Source organism: Xiphophorus couchianus, chromosome 15, assembly GCF_001444195.1.
Source record: "Xiphophorus couchianus chromosome 15, X_couchianus-1.0, whole genome shotgun sequence".
NCBI classification, from domain to species: domain Eukaryota; kingdom Metazoa; phylum Chordata; class Actinopteri; order Cyprinodontiformes; family Poeciliidae; genus Xiphophorus; species Xiphophorus couchianus.
Window position 1 is genome coordinate 22,142,142 of NC_040242.1, and position 25,950 is coordinate 22,168,091.

At 40.6% G+C, this 25,950-nt stretch overlaps 1 protein-coding gene across 1 annotated transcript in view; it reads right to left on the reverse strand.

Moving 5' to 3' along the window:
• The window catches only part of rev3l (REV3 like, DNA directed polymerase zeta catalytic subunit), a 58,255-nt gene that overhangs the window by 17,199 nt on the left and 15,106 nt on the right, over window positions 1-25,950 (reverse strand). Inside the window, exons 2-16 of the mRNA XM_028039976.1 lie at window positions 24,285-24,474; window positions 24,117-24,191; window positions 21,942-22,102; window positions 19,418-19,556; window positions 19,253-19,347; window positions 18,204-18,308; window positions 16,517-16,601; window positions 12,123-12,259; window positions 11,777-11,905; window positions 9,504-9,741; window positions 9,239-9,381; window positions 4,038-7,797; window positions 1,655-2,535; window positions 301-374; window positions 36-161 (exon numbers count right to left, since the gene is read on the reverse strand). Of these exons, the coding sequence (XP_027895777.1) occupies window positions 36-161; window positions 301-374; window positions 1,655-2,535; window positions 4,038-7,797; window positions 9,239-9,381; window positions 9,504-9,741; window positions 11,777-11,905; window positions 12,123-12,259; window positions 16,517-16,601; window positions 18,204-18,308; window positions 19,253-19,347; window positions 19,418-19,556; window positions 21,942-22,102; window positions 24,117-24,191; window positions 24,285-24,474 (6,338 nt within the window). The remainder of the gene's footprint in view (window positions 1-35; window positions 162-300; window positions 375-1,654; window positions 2,536-4,037; window positions 7,798-9,238; window positions 9,382-9,503; window positions 9,742-11,776; window positions 11,906-12,122; window positions 12,260-16,516; window positions 16,602-18,203; window positions 18,309-19,252; window positions 19,348-19,417; window positions 19,557-21,941; window positions 22,103-24,116; window positions 24,192-24,284; window positions 24,475-25,950) is intronic.

The window sequence follows — 25,950 nt, forward strand, 5'->3', positions numbered from 1 at the left end:
CTGTTGGTCCCAACCTGTCCTGCGGAGTGGCTCACCTCATGCAGAGCTTTGGCATCCTGCAGATTCTGCATGCTGACCTTGAAGCCATACGAGTTGGCGATACTTGGCCCTTCAATCTGAGACTGTTCTTTCTTTGGCACATTTATAGCAGCAAACTGGTTCTGTGAAGAAAAGAGAGAGCATAAAAAGCACTGCAAAGTGCATAATATGACGCTTCAGCCCCGTTAAAATAAAAGATAAGACTGCAGTCAAAGACTGAACTGTAAACTGGAAATCACACAGACAGGGGTGAGTTCTAACCTTCATTTGTGTGGTCAGTAATACTCTCCTCAAAGGATCGGCCTGGCTTCTTCTTCTCTGAGAAACAGGATCCTCTGCAGCAGGGAAAGATCAGGACAAAAGCTCAGTTAACAGCAGAGCCGCTGTGTTAGACACATGTACTTTTACACATTTACAACATTTATGTTCAAAGGGACAAACACCTAACTTGTCCTGCTGATTGATTATCAGCAGCTGGACATGGTTTCCCAAATTGTAAACAAGCTCAATAAGCCCAGATGTGCTGAGAAAACAGGTTTTTAATGCTTCTTAAAGAACAAAAACAGAAGATAAAATAAACAAGTTTCTAAATACTAACTTTTTTAACAGGCACTTTTAAAAACTGAAAATGACATTAAACAAAATACATTAGTATGTATTAAACCATGCTTGGCCTAAAACGATTAATAGAATTATAGAATTAATGGTTTATTAAAATAATTGTCAAGTAGTTTAGTAATAAATTAATTGTTAACTGGAGTGTATGGAATCAAAAGCAAGCCATTAGCTCAGAGAACACCATCAGAGTAGTAATTACACCATAAACTGCTCAGAAAATATTTACATTTAAGATGTAAAACATTCTTTGTCTGTAAATATGTTCTACCCAGAAAAACTCAAATGGTTCAAATTCTGTAAGAATATATAAAACTCCTTTCGTTATCCAGTTATTAATAATAAAAAAATAAAGCGATCAGCTCTACACTTTACTGATGTATGTCCAGCAGAAAGGGCTGAACTTTTCACATAAATATATTGAAATATTTTTAGCTGCAGATGCATCCTTTGTTATAAATGATCAAACGTTCACTAAAAGGAAGCTTAAACTGCTATGGCTTTTTAACGCAGCAGGCAGCTACACACATTTAGACAGTTCAATTAATTTCCATTTGATATGTTGTGCAGTTGTGAGTTATAATAGATTAGAACCATTTAAACTAGACATAACATTGGTTATTGTGGCATTCAAAATATGTTATGTTACACCACTTTACATTAATCTGATGGTTGAAGAACCTGAATAACAGATTAAAAACAATAAATATTTTTGATGCTGAGCTCAGGTCTATTTATTCAGTAATTTAGCAGCAAAAAAGGCTTTTGAATGAAAATGGTTGCTTATTTAGTTGATATATGGTTTTTAATTAAATTGTGACTAATTAATTACAGACCCTGTAATTAATTAGTACGGTAAATTAGTCCCACCACAAGTTAATAAGTTCTATATATTTCTATTGCTTTCAGTCAGAAAGTAACTAATAATGCAACGTCTGTTTGTTCAGATATGTAATATGAATATGAACACTCTCTCATGAGCCCTGCTGGTGAAACTTACTGTAACTTATGGGCGTGCTGCAGACTGGTTCCAGATCTTCCGTGCTCCTCCGCCTTTTCCTTAAGAAGGGGGTGGTGTGTAGGCGGTGTGGACTGCTGCTGCCACCGTTCCCGTCTGCACCATGGAAAGGAAAGGGAGACTGGTCTGCTCCGAATCTCTCCTGTGAATCGGGGAGCCTGGGTGATGGTGACTCTGGTGAGTTCTTGCTGCCGAGTCGCTCAGGCGCCAATGGGCTCAGCTGGTGAGGCTCCTGCCACGGAGGCAGCTCTAGGGATTCTGGAGACACCGTGTTGGAGGCGTCCTCCTGTTTCTCAGGCTGAGGGCTCACAGTGCTCTCATCTGAAACCGGACTCAGTGTTGTGGTGTTGGACCGAGGGCCGGTGTCCACCAGAGGAGACAAGGCTAAGGACAGGCTGAGCTTCTTTCTCCTGCGAGTTCTCACACTGGAAGTGTTCCCATAGTGTTCAACGTTAACTGAAATGCATCTGGAAACATCTGGCAGGTTGGTTCTGTCAGGGTTTTCCTGCTCCACATCTGCCCCCTCCCGCTTCTTCCCCGGCTCCCTCCTCTCTTTCTGCAGGCTGTCGTACTGCTTCCTGGCTTCCAGCCACAGCTGCACGCGCTCGTGGCTCGGCGGGTTCCTGCAGGGCAGAAGGACGACCTTCTTGTCGCTGGCTGAGGATGCGAGAAGCCCCGTCTTTTCTTCTTTTGCCTGCTCAACCTCCGCTCCCTGAGAGGAGGTTATGGTGGTGGCGGGGTGCGTCATGACCCAGAAGGCGGTCTTCCATAAATGGAGGCCCTCCAAAGACAGGTCTCCTCCAAACTCTTGGAGTTCCCTCACTAATCTGGTTCCCACGGTGAGCTTACGGCCCCCAACCTCCCTGGAAGACAGCAGGACAGACGAGAAATCATCTAAATGACACCAGACAACAGGAAGAACCACAGATCCAGGACAGGAGAACTGGATCCTTCATTTGTGTGGTCAGTAATACTCTCCTCAACAGGACTGTATTCATCATAAACTAGCAATCATGAATATAATATATCTTTTAATTAGATATTATATTTTATTTGTATTAGTATCCAAAGTAAGCAGAGTAAATGACCCCGAGACAAATAGTTAGTCACAAAAAGATTTGCAATAAGACTGCAGAGGAAAAATGATTCCATCTGCTGCTGAAATCTAAAAACAATTAACAATCAGAAATGTGTCAAATTTAACATTTATGTTGGCTTTGATACAACAGGAGAGTAATGACAATCATCCTTTAAAAAGCAGTTATTTCATGTGCAATAATTTAATAAAACTTACGAATTTTCTCTTACATATCGTTTCAGCTTTTATCTTATTTTATGGTGATAATTTTAGCTGTGTGTCAGAAATCTCTAATAGAATTGCTTTTGAAATTCAAATTCTTTTATGCTTACAGGTCTTTTATACTTCAATACAGCAATTTGGACGTTCTTAACATATTGGTGGGAAAAAAAGTATATTTTGATAAAACTATTAGATCCTCACCACATTTTTTCCTTCCTGTTTAACATAAATCTAATCAACAACTTTGTAACTGCTTACAACCACCAAACATTCAAGCAGGATTTTAAGCCTTGGCATTATTACGCTAAAAGCTCCATTTTCCAGACTAAACTTTCAAGAGATGAAAGGAAGGAAGAGAAGATGGAAGAAAGAAAGAAGGGAGGAAGGAAAATTGGAAGGACATAATTGACAAAGGGAGGAAGGAAAGGTAGATTCAAGAGAAGGAGGTATACAAGGAAGACAAGGACACATGGAAGAAAAAAAAGAAAGGAGAATTTTTAGACATTTCACAGAATAGAGCCTGAGGATAAAAATATTTTTTCATAATTTTATTTTTCTTCCCCACGTTTATTTGACTCTTTTAAAATAATTCAATCTATCAGACTGTAAGAATCCTGTAGCACTTCAAATACCAGATTGATTATCTGACTTCCTAGACGTTTATTACCAAAAAAACATCGTTCTCCATGAACCGTAGACTTAGTGGGTGATTAGAGTCTTAGACAAAAAGTTGCTACAGACCTGAGTGCTTTAGTACTTTTATCCAGCACCAGATCCTGCCACTGGACACTAAAATGTTATACTGACTTCCACTCAAATCACAATTTATTAACGCACTACCATTAAAGCCATAAATTCTGCAGTCAGCATAAAGTAAAGTAGTGGTATTTGCCATCTTTACTGTATTCCACCAGACTCAAATCTATTCTTCTTGACTAGTCGGCTGATCTGTGGCATTCTAGTGTTTTAACCAGCTCCATTGTTAAATAATCATATCTAAATATCTGCAGGAACAAACTGCTAAGTTTCAAAAGAACATCATAACATGAGAAAGTGTGATCTTACATTGGCTTGTTTGGGATGTCAGAGGGATCGCTGCAGAAGGGCTCCTGGAACGTGGCTTCTGACATCTCCAGGTCCATCAGACTGCTGAGGATCTCATCCCGACTCGGGGGGGACATGAGGGGCTTGAGGACATGGGCTCCACCTCCGGTGCCCCGCTGAAGCTGGCTTGCTCTCACATGTGACAGAGAACTGATTGAGTGAGGGGAGCTGCTGGGTGTGGTGGACGTAAGTCCGTCGATGCTCTCGTGAAGTTCGCTAGTAGGTGAGCCTTCCTGGTCGACGAACGACACCGAGCTTAGAGACAAAGGTATGACGGGGTCGAAGGCTGAGAAGAGGAACTCCTTTCTCTCACAGTGGAAGTCTTGAAAAGGGCTGAGGGTATGGGATTTACAGAAAGAAAGGTCCCACTCTGTTTGTCTTTCTGGTCTGTGCTTCTCAGATTGAAGCAGAGCAAGGTTTGTTGAGGGCTCTCCATTTCCAGACCTGTCAAAGAGTTCAGGGCTGGCAGGCCTGACTTTGCACACATCAGAGTCTCTCTCGGTCTGGCTCTGAGACAGACCTTCCAAGCCCTGCGCCTGAGCAGATGGAAGTTCATGGCAGATGTCACTGAGGAACTTGACAGGTAGGTTTTTATCAGTCAAAACAAACTGATTGCCGCTGTAGGGACTGGAGAACTCTGCTTGGTGAATAGTGTTTATATCGAAGGTGTAGTCCTGTGGGAGCTCTGGGGACAAGCTGTCCTCTATGAAGTTGCAGCTGGCGAGGCTCGGTGCAGAGGAGAAGAGAGGGCAGTCATCAGACATGCTGCCGTCCTGCTTCACTGATCGGTCTGGCTGAGTACTACTGGTCCTGCTTTTCCGGTTTCTGGGCTTCTTCTCCTTAGGAGCGGTAGACTTTGGGACCCGGGGTTTCCGAGGGGCAGTGGAAGGAGTTCTAATGGGCTTAGTGTGTTTAGCGGAGGGGTTTAGCAGCACTGCGGCCTGAGCTATGGCAGCGGCATGTCTGTCTGTTCCAACTACTTGTAGAGGAAGGGCCTGTCCCTGCTGCCTCTTCTGGAGGAGCTGCTTAAGGACAGCCAAGCCAGACGGGGTCTCAGTGAGAACTGGTGTCTCTCCGTTTTTAGGAACTGAAGGGGGACAACCTTTGTCTTTCTGGACATCATTACTTGTCTCTGCTGGCGGCTGAGGGGCAGTGCAATATTCTAGACAAGATTCTACCTTTATCATAGTGGTCTGACAACCCTGCTGCTTCATCTCAACAGGTGCCAGCATGTTTTGGTTAACTTGCATGATTGAGGTCTCACAGCCCTCAGCCTTTGGTTCAATAAAGCGAGCTGAGGTGGCCATCGATGTGTCTGAAGCCGAAGACCTGCTCTGACAGGTGATATCGGTGCCTAGCGGCTGCTGAAAGGAGGTGATGTCTTGAGAGGAACTCTCTGATGGAGCGAACCCGCCATCAGAGAAAAGCAGCTGGGAGTCTTCTTTGCATAAATCATCACTTTTAGGTTTGTCGGTTTTCTTTTTGCGGGACCTTCTAGGTCGTGGAGATATTGCAGGACTTTCAGTTGCATTGCTAGCTTTCTTTCTTTGCCTTGCAGCACTAGCAGCACCTCTCCTTGCTTTCACCTGTTTGGGCTCTTGTACCTGTGAGGGCTTAGCAGCAGACATGTTTACTTTTCTTTTAGACTCTGTGGACTTCTTAGGTTTGGCTGTTCGACTTCTCCTTTGGCCTCTTTTAGTCACAGACTTTGTGCATGGATTTAGTGATGCAGAGCTAAGGCAAGGATCACTGAGTGGATTTATCAGCTGTTCTGTACTGTTTAGAAAAGGGTCACTTGGGGACCAACAACGTGGGGGCGTTGATTCTGTTGGGCTTGGGGATCTATCAGAAAGATAGCCCAGTTCTACCATGACATCGGCGTACTCTTTCTCAAAGTCATCTGCTAGCTCACAGTAACATGGCCGAGGGGGGGGCAGAGAGGGCAGAAGTGGGCCTCTCTGACAGCCTGTGATCCTTTTCATCCTTTGCCCTCGTCTGACGAGAGGCTTTTTGGGAGAGATGTTGATCGTCTTCTTGCCTGCGTTGTTGACCCTGGCTTTTCGCTTGGGCGATTTTTTAGCTTTGGGCTCTTTGACGGGAAACCTGATGGCAGTGGACTCTGGCACTTTAGGCCAGAAGCTCTTGAGAGGAGCCAGTTTATTGTAATGTTCCACTTTATCTGCAGTTAACACGACCAGCTGTTCGTCTGCATTCACTTTGGACATCTTCACCAACATGTTTTTCTGACCTTTGAACCTGTTGATTATGATGTACTTGATAATTACGGGAGGTTCTTTCTTGCGTCTTTTCTGGTATTTGGTCTCCTGGCCCCTGGGAAACTTGCTGGAGTTTTTAGAACGACTGGAACCTGGCTGGTCTTCATCAGTACCATCAAAGTTCTGCTTCCGTTTAGCCCTTAGTGTGTATTTACTCCCCGGCAGTGCTGATGATTTAGTACAGCTAACTTTTACAGATACATCTGGGTCAAGGCTCAACCGATCCTCTGTTACATCTTTGGCTTCTTCACAAAGAAAGAAAGTAATGGTGGTGTTGGAGACAACAGCCTCTGAGACTGTCTTTTCCTCATTGTCCAACTCTTCATTTATAGCTGGCTCAACTTCTTCATTTGGCTCGTCTTCATTTACCTCAGCCTGTGGTTTTGGTTGATCCTCTGAAACTGGCCCCTCTGTGTCTGAAGTCTGGTTACAAGCAGGTGTTTCTGAACAGAGGCCAGTGCAAACTGGACTGTCAGAAATCGGGCTCTGAGCTGCTGCTGCTTTGTTCCTATGTCCTGCCATTCCTAACCTTTTTTTAGGAAGTTTCAGCTTCAACTTGCAAGTCGGGGACAGCTCTGGCTTGCTGCAGGTGTCAGCTGGCTTTTTATTTACAGTCTTCTTTCTATTGAGACAGTTGGAGAGAATAACACTGGGGAAGAACTTGTAATGTGCCTCCTGTTGGGCCACAATAGTTCTCTCAGTTTTATTTTCCTGGTAGTCTTCATATCTAATTTTGAGCTCCCCAACATCTCCTTCCTCACTCTCCGGGGCCAGTTCTTCTTTGTGGTCGATGAACTCGCCCTCCTTCATGAGGGACGGCGTTGAGGTGAGACTCCTCAGAATTGGGCTTTTTCTCTCCTTGGTGCTCAGCTCTAGCTCTGTCTTAGCAGAGCAGGCTCTGAGGTCTGAGTAACAAAGGGAGATGGTGCTGTGGTTCTGAAAGATGGATAAACGGTTAGTTTCTACAGTTTCAAGGCTGCTGTACCTTTTCCTATTTTTTGACACTTTTCCACTGCTAAAAGGGAAGGCTTCCAGATCAGCCTTCTCCACAGGTTTGGAGGTTTTCTTGTTATACGTGTACAACGGTCGAATGTCCTCCTTGTCCATGCAGATAGGAGGCACCTCAGTGTGATTGGCTATTTTGCGAGGAATTGGGTGCTTCACTGGCAGGATGTATGTGATTTCTTTATTAACCCTGAACCCTGCTGAACATTCATTGGAGCCGTCCGGGCTGCTTTTTAACTGAAAGGAGTTTTTGAGTTGTTCCTCCGTGTCCAGCCCACGGACTGGCCTGTGCTCAGGATGCTTGCACAGCAAGATCTTAGCTGACGATGGCGGCTCCAGGTGGACAGTCTCTCCAGTGCAGGGATTTGATTTCCCCAACAGCTTCTCTGTGACTGTAAGCGAAGACTGAGACATGGAACCACTGTCTGTTAAAGAAGAATCTAGGAATAAAGAGAAAAGAAAGGGTAGGAATGGCAGGACATGAACAGCACAACAATGAAATGAAATGAAAGAAAATGGTTTCATAAATACACTATATTGCCAAAATCATTTGCTCACCTACCCTCACTCATAAGGACTTCAGTGACATCTCATTCTTAATCTATAGAGGCCCATAAAATGGCGCTCCATCCTTTGAGGCTACAACCAATTTAGAAATGTCCCAACGCTGCAGCACGTAACTTTTATAAAAATATTTGTTTTAGACATTTGTTAAATCATAGCACTGTAACATGACATGATGCAGTGGGGGAAATTAAAGTTCCTCCTCCATGTTGTCCTACTGCCATCTGCAGAAATATGCAGCTCAATCGGAAACAATCAACCAGTCAGGAGGAGGTTCTTAGCGCTGATATTCACCCTCTTGTATGCACTCAATCTCTTTTTGCTATGTTGGAACAAGAAGAAATCATCCCGAAACATAAAACAGACCCTAATGTCTCTGTATGTTGAAGAATTAGGAGTTCCTCTCATTGACCCAAAGGAGCAGAGCCACACTCCTGAGAAAAAAAACCTCACACCATAAATTCCCATTCCAGACTTTACACTTGACACAAGAGGAAATAACTGCTTTCATCAGCATATAGGGGTAGGCAGATGAGGAGCAGCAGCTTCTGAAAATGTTGAGTGTCCTGCTTAAAACGTTTTAAGATTTTTGACTGCTTAAAATGAACATAAATAAGTAAAATACTGTTCTTTAACAACAAAATGTTGAATTAGCATCAGAATAACTCAGTCTGTCTCTCATCATCATGTAGTTGACTCTAAACTCAGCTGAGTTTAAGTTAATGCTTTACTCACAGCTGATCACATTCCACTGAATCCATGAATCTCATTTCTGACTTCTTTACCACTCTCAGTCTTTTAATATATCTTGAAGTTGTCAATAAATGATTAATTAATCTGTGCTTAACTCCTATTTTCCAGCTGCTGGTGCAGATGAAGATTGTGAAGCATTCACAAGCCCTGCTTATAAAAAAACATTAATAATCTAATGTTCTGATATTAGAGCATATGCATGCAAGAATACAGCTATACATTCTCTCTGTGCAGTAAGATTGATGGATAAGATCGGCTTCACATTTTTGCTTCCATTTCATAACACCGGAAAACAGTTCACAAGAACATTTTCATAACGAAATTCCTCAGCGAAATATAATATAATATAATATAATGTCACAGTTTCCTGTCTGACTTCACTGATCTGAGAGCAAGCAATCCTTTCCCAAATGTCTGCAGAAGCAGTCTGCTTCCCTAGGTGCTGGATTTTAGAAACCTGTGAACGTGGAAGTGATTGGAACTTCCAATTACAGTATTTGAAAGGATAAACAAACACTTTTGGCGACACAAGCATATGCCAGCACTGAGCAGAAAATGCCTCACCACTGCTTTCGTCTGCTGCCCCGTCCAGCTGTGGGATGGACAGATTAAGAAACAGAGAGTGAGTCCCACTCCACTCCATGTCTTCGTCAGAGGACTCCTGCTGCTCGTCGCTGAAGCCGTCCTCTGCCTCCCTGACCGCAGGCCTGTGCAAACAGCAACAACAGGACACAGCTTAGCCCTGCCTCTAACTGCAGTGGAACCAATAAAAGCGTCCAGGCGGGACTTGGATTATTATTTCCTCTCTGAGTTCCAGTTAAAAACTCGCCTCGGTGGGTTTGTTCTCCCAGGATGTTCGCTGTCCCACCGCTGTGACATTATCATACTAAGCTCCGCCTCTTCTTTTTCCAGTTCGGGTCCGGCTTCTTCTTCATCACTGTTGCAGTTGTAGGTTGATGCACCGGGGAGCGACTGAGGCTGAGAGCTGTGTATTAGTGGAGTCCTGTGGAAACCATCGTCTTCCAGGCCAGCCAGCAAATCAATGAGGGCGTGATCCTGGCTGCTTTCTACAGAGACGAGAAGACGGACACGTCACACATAAATGTACTAAACAACATTTTATTGGGGCCTGAAATGCATAGGACAGCATTGAAATGCCTCCATGCAATGCATGGAGGGAACCTATTATTCTACACCTCAAAACAACTGCCGCTTCCTTTCACTGTTAATGTGGTTCATACCGCTGAGCACCCCCTCACAATATATATATATATATCAGAACATGCGGCTGGATATTGGCATATGGGCTATTACTTCTGTTGGTATTTTGAGTAACCAAAATGCCAACAAAATTAAGTTTTTTGTAATTAGAGAAAAATGAGCCAAATTCTAATCAACTGACATCGTTTTGTGTCAGTCAGACTCAAAACAGAGGTAGAATTTTGTCCAAATTACACCATTTTTGCCCCGATTTTCCCCTTGTGTGTGTGGTGTGTTACGACTGATCGGGTCCAGTCAGTAGAACGCTGTGGCTGGTCTGATCTAAATCGGGCATATTCAACATGTTGGATTGTCTTGGCCAATTTATGACTGCAGTGTGTGTGGTTCTCTGTGACTGGAAGAGAGAACGCAACCTGCTGAATGTGACAGGTAGCCAATTAGAAAGCACGGATTCACAAACAGCTGACAAGGCACAACCCAGAGACCAGTGGACATGGGAGATTATGTGAAAACAACATGACTGTTTATCCAACATTTCATGCAAAGAATATTCACAGAAATGACAAGGAGAGAAGTTGGAGCAAAATTGCTACTGCAGTTGATAAACCCGGTAACTTTTCAGCGTTTTTTTCTGGTAACAAATTGCGACGAAGTATAAATAATATTTTTACTTTTGTATTAAATATCTTTTTTATAATATATTTACCACCAATGACAAAAAAAACTTTCACTTTTCTACTAAATTCACTAAACACACAATTCTTGTTAAGTAGTAAGTAATATAAGATCACAGTAGTATTTCAAAAGAGCAGAAGAAATCTTATGTTTTTTGAACAATAACAATATTTGTTGTTAATCTGTTGCTAAGAGATGAGCGCGTCTTCTGGTAACGAAGAGCCACAAAGTAAACATCTGATTTTTACTTTTGCAAAATTTACCAACTGTAAATTTCTTGTGTCTACGCAGATAAGCAGTATTTCAAAATAGCTTATGTTTTATAAACAATAATTAATTTGGTGTTAACAGATGAGGGTTTTTTCTGGTAATGAACTGCCACAAAGTATAAATCAGATTTTTACTTTTGTGTTAAATATCTGTTTTATAATATTATTTACTACCAATGACAAAAAAAAACAACTTTCACTTTTCTGCCAAATTCACCAAACACACAATTCTTGTTAAGTAGTAGGCAGTATAAGATTAGTATTTCAAAAGAGCAGAAGAAATCTTATGTTTTTTTAACAACAATATTTGTTGTTAATCTGTTGCTAAGAGATGAGCACATTTTCTGGTAACAAAGTGCCATGAATGTTTACTTTTGTAAAAGTAAAAATCATAAGGCAGTGCATTAACATTAGCACTAGTGGGCGGCGGTGCACTGACCACATCAGCAGTAGAATTTTCCTTAAAATAAGCTTTTAAGCAATTTTTTTATTTATTAGCCATGTTTAGCACACTGAATACTTGTGACTATTGAGTACATTGTAGCTTACTTTAGCATTGATGCTAATTTTTAGCCTCAGAAAGCTGGGTTCCAACCGACGGTCACACTTTGGCAAACCCCGTTTAAATTTCTTCAGAAATGTCCTAGTTTGGAATTGTGATACAAGGACACATTGAACTAATTGGTAAACATTGCAGAAAAAAATCTCATCGGTTAACCGCCTGCCATATATACCATTATGAGAAGTACAAACAAGAGGATGTGAGCTGTGACAATGGACCAATCTGAAAAAATCTGTTAGCAACACAACATAGCACTACTTCTAAAGCCTGCAGAGATCATCCCCAACAGAAGGAATTTATAAACAGCTGTTTAATATCAAATGATAAGGCCAGCAGATTTTACCAGAAAGATGAGTAACGGATTAGATGCTATACCTAATAGGGTGGAGTTGTTGGCCGTTTGTGAGAGTGGCAGAAACGTCTGGCTGTTTTCCAGAAGACTTAAGATGGCTTCTTCATCAATGACAGCTTCCTCTGGGACTTTCCCACTGCTCCTCACTGAGTCTGAACACAGGAACAGGTAGAAAAACACAGAAACCGCCCAACTTCAATCAGCATAGGCAAAGCAAATCAAAACTGAACTGAAGCGAGTCGAAGGAAGACATCTTTGAAGGTTTGTGTTTATTGTAGAGCAAGGATCTGAGAAGAGCTTGATTTATGTTTGCAATAGGAAGCTATGTACATGCAGCTGTATGTTGCTCTGTGATGGTTCCTGCCTCACCTGGCTGGGAGTCTCTGTGCGTCTCCACAGCGTTAGCAGCTGTACACGGCACCCGGTCAGGGGTCAGGAGGTCAGGGTGCAGAGTGAGTTCAGCTGACAAACTCTCCTGTTCATCATCCACAAACAAATCTTGGGTCCTAAAAAAAAAAAAAAAAAAAATTCAAATAATTGAAGCTCAGCTAGGAGAACAGGTCAATACAGAAGCTTCAGTTCTATAGAAGGGTCAGGCTTTCATCTGACCAATACAGAGTTCCGGCTTTCTGACACTTCTCACCTGAATATAGCTATTTTGATAACTTTAAATTTTTCTTTCCAAGGAACTGAATCCATTAAAAAGAAACATGTTCTGCACATTCTTTGATAGATGTTTTCTCCAAACTAAGAGTGAGATCAAAGTTAAATCAATACAAGTACGCAGATAAAGTCATAATAAATATGTGATCTCTGTTGCATCATACCTTCAAAGATGATCCATTTCAGGCCTCCTGTTGCCATGTTTTATTATGAGTCTTAATCAGGGGAAGTGCTGTTTAAAGTGGGAGGACCGCACGGCTCTGAGGAGTTTCTGTTGTCCGATGGAGTGTGTGTGCATATGAGTGGGCGACGCTACGTTGTTAAGAGTGTGCATGCAGACGAGCGGAATATGAATGGAAACCGGGCAGGCAGCCAACTGGGCTTTTGTATCTGTCCAGATTGCTCTCAGATACAAGCTGCCAAAAGCGCTCCTTTACCCATGCTGCTCTGCTGCTCTGCCCACCAACTCACCACTAAGAGACTCGGAAGCACTGAAATGTAAACAAGGCGGGCAGCTGACACTCACAGGTAAAACACATTGCACAGATTTGTAGATGTGATGGGGAAAAAAAAAACATTCCAGCTCCCGTTACCGTCTGCCGGTAGGTTTTATTTATTTATTTTTTTAAAACTTGGTTATATATTTGTGTAAATCATTCATTCTCATCGAAGTGCATAGAGGTCACACATAGGGCACCCCAAGGTTCAGTCCAGGGGCCTCTCTTATTCAGTATCTTCATGTTCCCACTAGTTCAAGTTGTAACAGGAAATAAAATTATTTATGATGACCGTGCAGACGATACACAGCTCTACATTACGGTGTCACCAGGTTACTCTGAACTGTCCACGCACTGAACAGATGTTTAGAACAAATCAATGCATGAATGTGCCAAAACTTTCTCCAGCTGAACAGAAACAAAACTAAAGTTATTATCTTTGGACCTAAAGAGGAACAATCTAGAGTCAACGCACAGCTTCACTTATTACTGCTGGAAACTAGATGACAGGCCTGAAATCTGGGTGTAATAATAAACTCTGACCTGAACATTCACAGCCACATAAAGACAGTTACAAAATCGGCCTTTTACCACCTGAAGAACATTTCATGGATTAAAGGACGAATGCAGTGACAGTCCAGCCCAGCGACCGGAGCAATTCATGCATGTGAAATTTTAAGCTCGTACCCATAGATGTGAACACTCAGGCTAGTGACACGACTCAAGAAAGTTGACAAATGTTCAACTTTTGAGACTGTAGCAGAAAACCTTCACATTTTATCAGTGTGTAACATAACTCATTATGCGCTGCTGTGAATTAGATAGCACTCCGTGGGAGAGAGGGTTCCAGGTCAGAATGGGTAGGAAGATTAAACTGAGCTATGTACGTAATTTTCACATGCTAAACTTTCAGATTGATTGTTGACAGCCCCAATTCTGACTTTAAGCTCAGAAATTATAGTTCTGAGATCCCAGTCACTTTTTTCCAGTGACCCTAATTCTCGTCCAAGGAACATGATGAATTTGGAAATGCTGGCAGTCTTTTGAGAATATACGTGGTAAAGTATGTTGTTGATAACAATTGTTAAGGGGAAATTGGAATTGGCAGATTGTAGCTTCACCAAAAGCTCTCATTGGCTTGTTTCTAATAAAAAAAAAAAGGTATCTTATGTAAGTATGTCAATGACGCCTCCACACTAGTGTGAGAGATTTAGGCTGGCTGAGAGATTGTACCGCAGTCTGATTGTGATTCAGTGACTTTGTTATGAGGAGAAGGCTCCAGAGAGTCGGCGTGCATGTGCCAGAGTCTGTCTCTTAATTAGTCTGGTACTTAATGACTTTAGAGGCAACGGGGGAGGGACCCTGGCAGGCGTCTGGAGATTACTGCAGTGATTAACACATTTTACCACGACACACTCCTCTCCCCTCCAGCACAGGTTGGGAGAGAGGGAACTCAAATGACATGTAGGAATTTTAGAAAATGTTCAAATTCAACTCAGAAAATGTCAAAGACAAGGAAAGAAACTACACTGGTTTCAGTGTCTGTCTAAAGGAAATCACCATTCACTCACTTTTTTCCTTTGTGAAAAACTTCAAGACAAGAAAAGGATGGATTTCGTACTGCATGATGGAGTAAAACTGCTACGAGTGCACCAATAAATTGATACATATAAAGTTATTCATATTGTTTTTAGATATTTTCATATTAAAAATTGTATATTTTGTTAGTGTGCTGCTGTAACAAGGGAATTTCCCCAATGTGGGACAAATAAAGGATTATTCTAGTGTAATCAGCTCAGATTTCCTTAATTTTGGATATTAATTACTTATGAAATCCATTTTATCTACCTCTGCAATGGTGTGAAAATCCTTCATTGCCCTGAAACAAAATTGGAATTGGCAAGTCAGGTGTTTTAAAGATCGTCCAGAAAACTGCAATCAGTGAACCCCTAAAAAATACCAGCATATATCGGCAAAATGTACAACATCAATTCACTGGTTTTATTTAAATTAGAAAAAAAAACTCTACTGCTTCAAATACATTATGCATTCATAATTATAGTTACAATGTTCTCTGTTACTTTTAGTTTTTGTTTGACATAGACTCAATCAGTTATGTTTGTGAAACCCCATTTAGTTTAGAAGTAGCAGCTTAGTATAACAAAGTTGTATTGGCAAATTAATTAGTGTGTCTATTAGCTCTTGTACCAAGCCTGCACTCTGCTGCTTACCAGGCTGGTTTTGAAAGGCCTGATGCCTAATTAAGACTGAGGAGAGCTTCTTTAGCTTCCCCACCAGGAATGTTTGTGTTTTCAGTGACAAAGGAATATTTACAATGGACCAAGTTTGCCTTTCTTACAAGAATGAGAAAATACAGGGGCATTAAATCATCCAGCTGACCAACAGTAGAGCAACAGGTAGGGGAGGGGCCACACTGCACTACTCTATGCTCCACAAAGTCTCTGAAAAGTCTGTTCATGCCGGCGCTTTCCTTGATACGGTGGTCTCCCGCCTACTCCCGGTTCAGGATTCGCAGATTCTTCTATGGAACGGCGACTCCAAATTACAAGAAAATCTGCCTCTTTGTGGATTTTTTTTCTTTCATAAAGAAAATCTGAAATATTGAAAGGAAATGCAGTTTGGAATACTGAAAAATCTAAACGCAATGCTAGCTAGGGGCAAAGCAGCCATTCCACGAGCCATTTCTTTTCCTTTACTTTCTGTGGTAGTGTGAGACTAAAACACTACTAAAGCATATTAAGGTATATTTGGTGTGTGCAGTAATAAAATAGGCAGCTATAAGACTTTGTTCAAGGGAGCTCAAGTACTTGCGGCTGTGGACCCTAACCTCTGAACACCAAGGGTCCACTTGTACTGGCATTTGACAAACTTATCAAATGGACAAAAAACCCTTAATAAATTAAAATGTCTGGGTAAATAATACCAGTACCAGGAGGAAACCACAAGATAACAGAGAGAGGAAAGGTAACAGACTGCGTGAACATTATCAGCACGAGTGACTAAGAGAGCGTGATCCGCTTCCACTTCCGAACTTAAAACCCTATTCAGATGGGAGGCCCACCCCTGCACTCCCTCTCTCTCCCCTTTGCTCATATTAGATATGAGAGGTTAGTGAATGGAAGCCATCTGGATCTGATAACGCAGCGTGTGCGGATGTAGGGCCAACTGTACTACAATTTATAACAGGAAATACTTGGAGGCTGTACATTGTAGAGGAAGGTGGGGCTTGGAGGTGACCTCAGCCACTTCATTTCACCCCCATTTTCTCCAACATCTGCTCTGACTTCACTTTCCCATCTCCAACCCTGCTCTGCACTCAGAGGAAAGTTGGCAGAGCCGAAGGAAAGAAAGAGAGGAAGGACATGCAACAGCTTCATTGTAGTTTAAAAAACAAAACAAAAAAAACTTAAGGACAAAAAGGTATTGTTTGATGTTTCGAGGGAATTTTTCATTGATTTAATTATTACAAGCACAAGATCTCAAAGTGGATTCCATCTGCTGCAGATCTCCTCAGAGAAAAGGAAACAAAGACCAAACTATTTATTTAGATAACAGAGTGAAAGAATGTGTGGAGGAACTTACACATCAAACTTGTTCTCCCTCAGAATCTCCTTCAGTCTGTTCATGAAGGTTTTTTCACTCTCTGTTGAAGTGACCGAGTCCCGATCTGCAATAGAGACAGACGTTTTTCAAAGAACAAACTTCTCTGCTGGAATTAAATCCTTTTGACTCTGAATAGTTAGAAACAAATAATTATGAACTTTGACAGTAGATCTGTACAGCAGATCTTTCTAAGCTAAACAGTTTCTTTTCACACTACAGTCTGTGGTAAAATGTGGTCAGTTGTATTTCTTCTCTGTATTGCTGATCAGAACTGAAACCTAAAAGCTTGGATGCTCATCTGAAAACTAAAGATTTCATCACAGCAACAGAACAGCTTGTGGTTTATTTATCACCTGGTTTCCATGGCAGCTTCCTTTGTGGGCATGTTGGGGGCCAGGGGGGTTACTGAGTCCACCAAGTTTTTTTATTTATGGTTACAAGGCAAGGCAGCTGACACTCATCACATGGTCTGCTCACAGAAAACACCCAGATCTCCACAGAAGCCTTTCAGTTTGATAGGGAGGATCGTTCATTATAAGAATATTCCAGCCGTAATTTATTTAAACCACATGTAGCCGTTTCATTTATTTCTAAAGGACTAGATAAGGTTGGCACAAACTACACAGCCTCCGTCTGAGTGACGGTGCTTTTTGTTGCAGTAGAAGTGGCTGATTATTTCTAGTTCTCCTCCTCTTTTACCGAATGTACCACAAACATTTAAGTTTTTTTCTTTTGATTATATTTTCTGGTTATTTGAGACTGAAACCTAAACCTGAATCAGAAATCAATCAACTATGGACCCCTAACTCTCTTCTTATTTAAAAAAAATGTCAACAAATATAAACTACATCATTAAAAACTGTCAGGTGGATATCTTGTGTTTGACTAGGCCAAGGCACAAGCTTGATTTATTTTTATTTTATTTTAGCAATCCTGTTGTTGCTATGTTTGGGATAACTCAGTTTTGGTCCAGCTTCATCTTCCAGAGACTCACTTTAGATTCTAGAAGTAATTTGAGAGCAGAGGAGTTCATGGTGGACTCAAGGTCACAAGGTCACACCACCACCATGTTTGATAGTAGCCATAGGTGTTTATGTTGATTTACTGTCTTGAGCTTTTTGAGTCTGACCAAACATGCTCACTTTTTGGTATTCTGTGACTAAAACAGGAATATTTTAGTCCTGTTTTGTTCAGTTCCAATTTGGAAACTTCAAATACGTTGCTGGAAAATGTTTTCTTCTGATCAGTCCACCGGTAGTTCAGGCTTTTTCTTATTGTTCTTCCAGGAACTTTACCATGCTAACTGCAGGCTGGGACAGTGAGATGGGCTTCTCATTGTTTACAGGTACTTTAAGCATTGCACAGGTCATCTTGCTCAGATGTTCAATTAGTTTTTGCATTTGAAAGAAAAAAAGCATTAATGCGGTAGAATAGGGTGCAGGGTGCTGTTGCTAATCTGAGGCTTGAATTTATCTGACTGAGACTTAGAGGTAGAGCACAGATCATTTTCAATAACATGTCCTGACACATTAAACCAAAAAATTGAAATTAAGTGTTTTCATAACTGGGTGAAAACCCAACTGGGAATCCTAAGCAATAGAAAAATAAGCAAATGGTACAAAATGCGGAATAACCATGTTGTAGCTCCCACTGCAGCGTTCCTCACCTTGTGAATCCGGCGCTTCTATCTGGGAGGTCTGGTTGTTCTCTCTCCTCCTCTGCTTCTCATCCTCCCAAATAGCCTGCAGTCCAGGGTTCCTGCCAATCTGATCTGGAGGAGGAGGCAAGGTTAAAAAACAAAATCCTTATGCTTCTCATATTAAACATATTCCCTCCTCTACAGCTACCCTACAGGTTCTCCACACACAAAGTACAGATAGTGTAGCATAGTCCTGTTTAAAAGTAAAGAACACCTGGGAAAACCTGTGCTGTCTGGGATTCTTCTGTAAGATTCCAGATTCGTCATCAAAACGTTCAGTAATTCAATTCAAAAAGTGTCTGCTATATAGATTAATCAAACAAAAAATTATATATTTCAGGTGTTTATATCTGTGAATTTTGATGATTATCGCTAAAGGTAATATCCTAAAATCCAGTTTTAGAATGTCACAATTTTAAATTTTCTGAATACTAAAATTTAAAAACAAATAAATTTCATATAGGACCAATCAAACAAAGGATTTTTAAATCGGATAAAGAAAAAAATGTTGCAGTATGTTGGGATAATGATGCAATCAAACAGTTCAAATTTTTCTGTTTTGGGTTTTGTAGCAAACAAACACCCAGAAAAATCAGTCAAAAATATATCTAATTTCGGTATAAAATGAAAATGTTTGGCATCTCGATGAGAGCAGGTGACCAGAAGGACAGTTTTCCTTTCCATTTCCTGGCAGATGAAGATGCAGGTCATTTAGAGAAAATCAGGACAAACAGTTGCATCTGTTCTGGAAGCACATAACAGCTGTTCTTTGTTTTGCTTAGTTCATCTGCTGACCCCAAACTCTCGCATCTCTGATCATTTCTTCATCACTGCTCCCCTGTGACTGAAGACTGAGGTCTGCTTCTCCATGCTCATGTTCAGGTCTGCTAACAGACTCTCTGTGTGGAGCCATAATCAGTGGTGTGAGCTGAGTGTGCTGCAGCTGCCTTTCACCTTTTGCTTTTCGCCATGTCAGCTGGTGTTGCAGAGAACACAGCAGATCAGACTGCACCTACTTTCAATATCAAGACGGTTCAGGATGTCCACGGCCACAGCATCCACCTCTAGCTCACAGGTGCTCTGCCTCTCAACGTCATCCAGGACTAATGAGCTGCAGACAGAGCAGAGTTAATAATGGAACTGATCCAGAGCAGAGTGATGTCTGTGACGGCGCGGCCTACGAGGGCAGAGCGTTCTCTTCCCAGCGGACAAAGGTGCCTGCGAGGCTGCTGTCGCTCAGCTTGGTGCTGCAGGGAATCTTCCAGGGACTGATGCTGGAGTGAGAGCTGGAGGACGGCTGGTCCCGGTCTGCAGGGCCCACTTCCAGAAACGCACACAATCACATTGACGTGTTAGGAAATGACTCTGAGGGGATTTATCAAGAGAGGCTATAATTCTTTCCCCTCTCCGGTTTGCTGTTTATTAGTCCACAGAAGAATGGATAAAAAAAAAAATATGTGACTGCATAATTTCCTTTTTTTAGATGAGTAAATAAATACAGAAAAATATATACAGCTCTGGAAAGAATTAAGAAACTACTTAAAATGATCAGTTTCTCTGATTTTACTTTTTATAGTTATACGTTTGAATAAAATGAACATTGTTCTTTCATTCTCTGAACTAATGACAACATGTCTCGGAAATTCCAAGCAAAAATTTTGTATTTATTTATTTGCAGAAAATGTGAAATGGTCAAACTAACACCAAAGATGCTGTGCTTTTAGACCTCAAATAATGCAAAGAAAATCCGTCCATATTCATTTAGAAACAACAACACTAATGTTTGAACTCAAGAAGAGTTCAGAAATCAATATTTGGTGGAATAACCAGGAGGTTTTCAGTGGAGCTCAGTGCAGCGGGCTCTTCATTTTGTTGCCATAGTGAGTCTGGTTGTGCATTAAAGTCAAACATCTTCCCTCCCAGCCCAGAGCAACAGACATCTTCCTGATAGGCTCAGTAGTTACAGTAAGTTTTCCTCTAATTCTACTTCTGTAATCTGGAACAATTCAGAAGGTCTGTAGAGTGTGACATGCAACGCACAAATTTCTGTGAGGACCTGAGGTAGTACAGCTGAAAATAGAACTGCGGTTGTGGCGCAACTTGGTTTTCAGATTGCTTCAGGTAATTTCAGGGTGAAAAAATAATGTCCGTTTAAGAACAAGGGTGTAAATACTTGTAGCGATGTGTGAGTACAGTGAACAATAGTTTTACCCAGACTTTTTTAGTTCAATTAGACCGATGCTACTGTGTGACGTCTGCAGAGTAAAATAGTCTGAAACGTTTCGGGTTTTCAGGCTCTTATCAGGGAGACTTTCAGTTTTGAAGTTGTGTTCTGGAGTTCAGAACACATTAAAGTTTTCATTCATCTTAAACTGACCTTTTGCAGCCAAGCCTTTAATCCCCTTGATCCTAGATTAACAAATTTGCTTTTAAAGTTCAAATTTGAGGGAGGCTCGGGGGGGATAAGCAGGTGTGTCCAATATTTGGGTTTTTGTTGTCTTTGTTCCATGGAGCTTTAGAGTCCTCCATTGATTTCAAACGCATAGAAGTAGATCAATCATTAGAACCTCCTTTTATTAGAAGTCAGTCAATTGGGATTTTCTTAAATAAAAGTATGTCATTAAGTTCTGGTAAAGGACGTTACTTTCTGTAAACTTATTGGGGTTTAGGATGTGTTCAAACCTGATTGTCCAGTAAACTCCGTTTGGTTGGGAACCAAAGTTGCAACATTTATTCCATTTCAGCTGCTCAGTTTCTCTATGTCAAACAAACTAAAACCTTTGAAAAACCTGTTCATCTCCTCGCCTGTGGGGGCGCTGCACCAAGAACCAATGAAGTTGAAATGACAAGAAAACCACATATGAATGCAAACCGCATCAGAGTTCACTTCAAACGAACCGAGATCTAGGTGTGTAGGTGGACCAGAGTTCTCCTTTTTGGTTCATCTTAGTGTTTGGTAATGCATTCACGCCTCCCAAAACAAACCAGACTTTCTAGCCAAATGTACTGGAGTTTAATTAAAATGGACTAAACAGGGCCGGTGTGAAGGCAACCTTAGCAACCAGGGTTGTTTCTACCTGCTTCCTTCCCACTCCTGGAACCACGGAAAAATCAGACAGAAGTAGTTAATCTACTCCAAAGACCTTGGTGGTTGTTGAGGAAAGACTTTGTGGATGGATCCTAAACTAAAGGTGGGGCTATATGGTGGGAATATGCAAAACATAGCTCACTGGCTGAATGTCCCCAGCATTTTATTTCAGTCATCTCTGTGTGTTGTGTATTTTTGTTTGCAAACAACATTTACCGGTGACCGATGCAGAGTATCAGTATCCTAGGATTTGTATTCAAATTCATTAATAAAATCCGGCAACCTTAGTAGAAATATTTTATTAAAGGAAACGCAGACTTTTGCTTTCAGTGTCTCTATGGAGACACATAGAAACACTGCATAGAAAAATCTCACTTTTTAAGAGATTTTAACTGGTAAAATATTTTTTACTGTTTATGTTCTGAGTTATAGGTTAAAGTTATCACAACTGCTCAGGATTGTTGATTTTTAACCAATTTAAATGGAACAGCTATAAAGTCTGGGTAAACACTGAATAAAATTTTATATAAAGATGTAAATCTAAACTTGTGTCAGAAACTCCAGTTGGACAAGCAGACATTGTGAGAAAACAGACAGATCCCTGCAGCTGAGCTTACCTTTCTTCTGGCTCCTGCGGAACTTCACTGCTGCCATGTTTATCAGGTTCATGCCATACAGGTTGTAGTCCATGAAGAGCTGCAGCAGGTAGGAAATGTGGCCCTCGTGAGGCTGGTAACTCTTATTCATCACCGCTCCACTTTGTAATAGCTCACACACTCTGGGAAAAAATTTGTTTTTAAAGAAGTTCAGTAAAAAGGATATGAAAAGAAGTAGACTGTGTTGATTTCAGCTCCTTCTAATAATGTAAAAAAACAAAACAAACGAGATGTTTTATTGAAATATTACTGTAAATCTTTGGACATGTTTTTTCTGCCATAAGAATTAAAACTAAAGAAGACAATCGCAGCAGTCCGATCTAAATATATTTGAACACAAATTAAATATGGAACCAAATAGAGATGATAGATGTTTCTGAACTGGTCGCTTGTGTCTTAGAACGCATTTTGATGCTGGTTTATTTAATACTATATTTATCACAGCTTCACAGACATCCAAATGTAAGCCAGAGTGAGCATTTACCAAGAGTTAATTGTGACAATGATGAACTGCCTAAACATATTTATGTCTGTCTAATTAAGTTTATGAATGACTAATTTTACTTAAAGGCGAAGGTAAAGATTATATGTATGCTTGTTTTCTGTCCTGGTTTGTTGCCGATAATTAAATAATTATGTCTTTTGTACTTTTTAAGTCTCCAGTGGACATTTAAAAAACATGTCAAAACTATTATATATCTGGCATTAAACATGGATCAGAGATGTACCAATCGATCAACCACAGATCATAATCGTCCAGTTTTCCCTTAGTCAGTGCTGATCTATAGGTGGGAGGTCAAATCCAGTGGAAAACAGAGTGGAATTTAGAAATGAGGGTGTGCCTGAATGAGAATGTATCCAATCGCTGGACAATATGGCTAAAACACTTATTGCAATATAAGCATTTCATATCAGTTGATAAAGATAATTATTGATTAGTCTTTTATTTTAAATATCTGAAATACTGCTAAACTGGTGGTGTGACTTTTCCTGTTTTATCCAGTTTTTATTCCATGCTGCTGTTTTCATTTTTTAAGCAGTTATGAGGCTCTGTGAAAGCGCTGCGTAGATTACTGGTTACCTTGCAACAAGTTGTTGCTAAGTAACCAAAAAGTGAGTGAGTCAATTGATGCCACTCATATTGCTTAGTTGGCTGTGAGATTGAATAGCTAAAGACTTTCATCTGCCTACATCTCCCAGAATGCTGTGTGGTTCTGGATTGGAGTTTAGTGAATATTCTATATATTGAATAGTATGTCAGATGTATTATCTATTCATACTGATCACATGTCTATCATGGTACATATTGTTATTAATTTATTGTCCAAATGCAAATGATCCAAGGCAACCCTGATCACAAAGCTTCCTAAAAAATCAAATGTCTAGATTTTCATTAGTGTGATCCTGAGCTCACTGCACAGCTCTCACATTTATATAATAGTTCCCATAAACAACACGGGGAAAAAGTTCTACCCAGATGACGTGTAAAGAACAAGCTGTCAGAACTGCAAGAACAGAGTGTTATTCTATACTTGCAGCTCAAGGAGAGAAAATTTCTCTGTTCTTGCAGATTGTTTAGGCCTCAAGTCAGATCCATAGACTTTTGTCCTTCCATAAATTAAGAAAATATCGGAAGTAAATCAATTAAATTTAACCTCTCAGCTATTTCCATCATTGACTAATAGTGCATTTGTATGTTTCCAATTTGTAACTCTATGTTGTTTTGTTTTGCGTTGTGTATAGATACTGCAGGGTTTTTTGTATGTATTGCCCCAAACTTCCACACAATAACTCAAATATGGTACAATGATTCACATTGGGACTATGACTGGGAGGCTTTCGGTTAAAAGATAAAAGTTGGTGAAATTGAAATATTCCTTTAAAGTACTATGTATTTTTCAGGAACGTAGAGTTATTTTATAGCACAATCAAGTAACTATGTTACCTTCAGTTGTTATAAGAATAATGTATATATCAAATGACTTTAAAGAAATTTGTCTTTGTAATCTAATGTCTTGAAATTGGGCCACTGTCTCTTTAAAAACTGCTGCTCTTTCTGAAACTCTGCCTTCAGGAAGTCATCACAACATGGCTCCTCTATTAACCTTTTCACAACGCTTTAACCAGCATTTTTACCTTTTCAGTATCTGAGGATTGTACAAGTAGATCTTCATAAAGTGCTTCTCCTTGGCATGATAACCATAGAAAGGCCTAAAAGAAAATAAAACAAACAGATTAGTGAATAAGTGCGCGTTATTTGTGTTTAGTGCCATTGGTAAAACCCAGCAGTTGGGAGACACCTACATGCCAGAGACCAGCACCACCTTGAAGACGTGCTGGGTGCTGGCGGCTGGGTTTCCCATGGCAACGTTGAGGGCCCTGTCGATGCTGAAGGCCACCTGTCGCATGTAGCGCTCCGGCTGCTGTCTACAGCCATCATATGGCACATAGATGTATGGGAACACACCGTGAAGGTGGAGACATGTCTTCTGACCTGCATTACAACAGAAACAAGATGTAAGGCTTTTGTTTTCATTTTGTTTTGATTCTGTTATCTCTGTTCTATGTGCCAACAACGGAACAGGCAACGCATTGACGGGACTTCCTCCTCTAAATCAGCGTCACCAAACATATTCTACTCATTTTCTAAACGTTTCCCATGTGATCGGCTGTGACTGAAAAGCTTTATGAATAAGTGCAGCAAACATTCATAATGCCAAAACTGGAAATTAATGCAGTTTATTAGCTAAAACAACAAAAAGATTAAGTGTAATAGTCAGAGGTTGGCCCAAGACAAAAGCAAACTATATGGCTTTTTAGGGCCTCCAGGCCAGTAGGTGTCCTCCAAGAGCTAATTTTTTAGCCAGTTTAAATGAAAATATTTCATATTGAATAACAGTTGTCATTGGATTTTCCATGTCTGTAGCATCTCAATCTTAAAGGACCACTTTGATGCAATATTTGGTCAAATATTATATTTTAAGTGCCGTATGTGTAAACTGTTCATCCAGTATGTTGGAAGGACTACCAGTGTCATGGGTGCCTACACTTAATATATATTTTAATGACAGAGATGATAGAGTCAAAGTGTAGTAGAAACTGATGAAAGAAAAGAAAGACCCAGGAAACTATGGATTTTGAGTTGAATCTACACACTGAAGGTACCAGGCTCACTCACATAACTGCTACCTACAGGCATGTAGAGTATGAACATCAAGGCAGAACATGAAATCAATAAGAGCCTCTCCCTCTGAACACAACCATACCCAGAGTCAGGGAAATGCTTACTGATACATGAACAGGAGGAGGCAACACAGAGCGGGACTTTTAAATCAGGACATGTCTTCACATGTTCAGAAACAAGTCCACAACATATTGTTGTCTTATAATATTAGGTTCCAAATGTCGAGGAAGAGCATATATTCCTGCTGGTTCCAGAACCAAGATGATAAGAGTGAGGACTTCATTTTTCTTTTTATTAAGAGTTCAAGTAAATGAAGCTTCTGATTTGGAAATAAACTATAAAGTGAGGTTGTGCTTTTAGCTGATATCACTTCAAAGTAAGATCACATAAAAAAGGGTTCATGGGTGAGCCAGTTTAAAAAATATAAAATATACTTTGTAACTCCTGCTAGAAATTCTTCTATGAGTTTTTGGCTGACTGTGGGTTTTAAAAACCTAGGCCTTCAGTTAACGTTACCAAGCAGTCCGGAGACCGTGCCAAAAGCCAAAAGTGGACTTTAATGAAGTGTATTCTGGGTAAATACACCACAAAAAACATGAGAGTCTGAAATGACCCTCATGAGTCATTTCATGAGGGTTTCTTTGGTCTTTTACCAAAGACCAAAGAGAAATCCTATAACCACTAAAATATGTTTTGTTTACATTCTGCAAAGAAAGAAGTTATGCTCAGTGTCTTCTTCAGAAGGTTTTGTGTCATTTCCTTCAATGGTTATTGGTACAGCGCCCC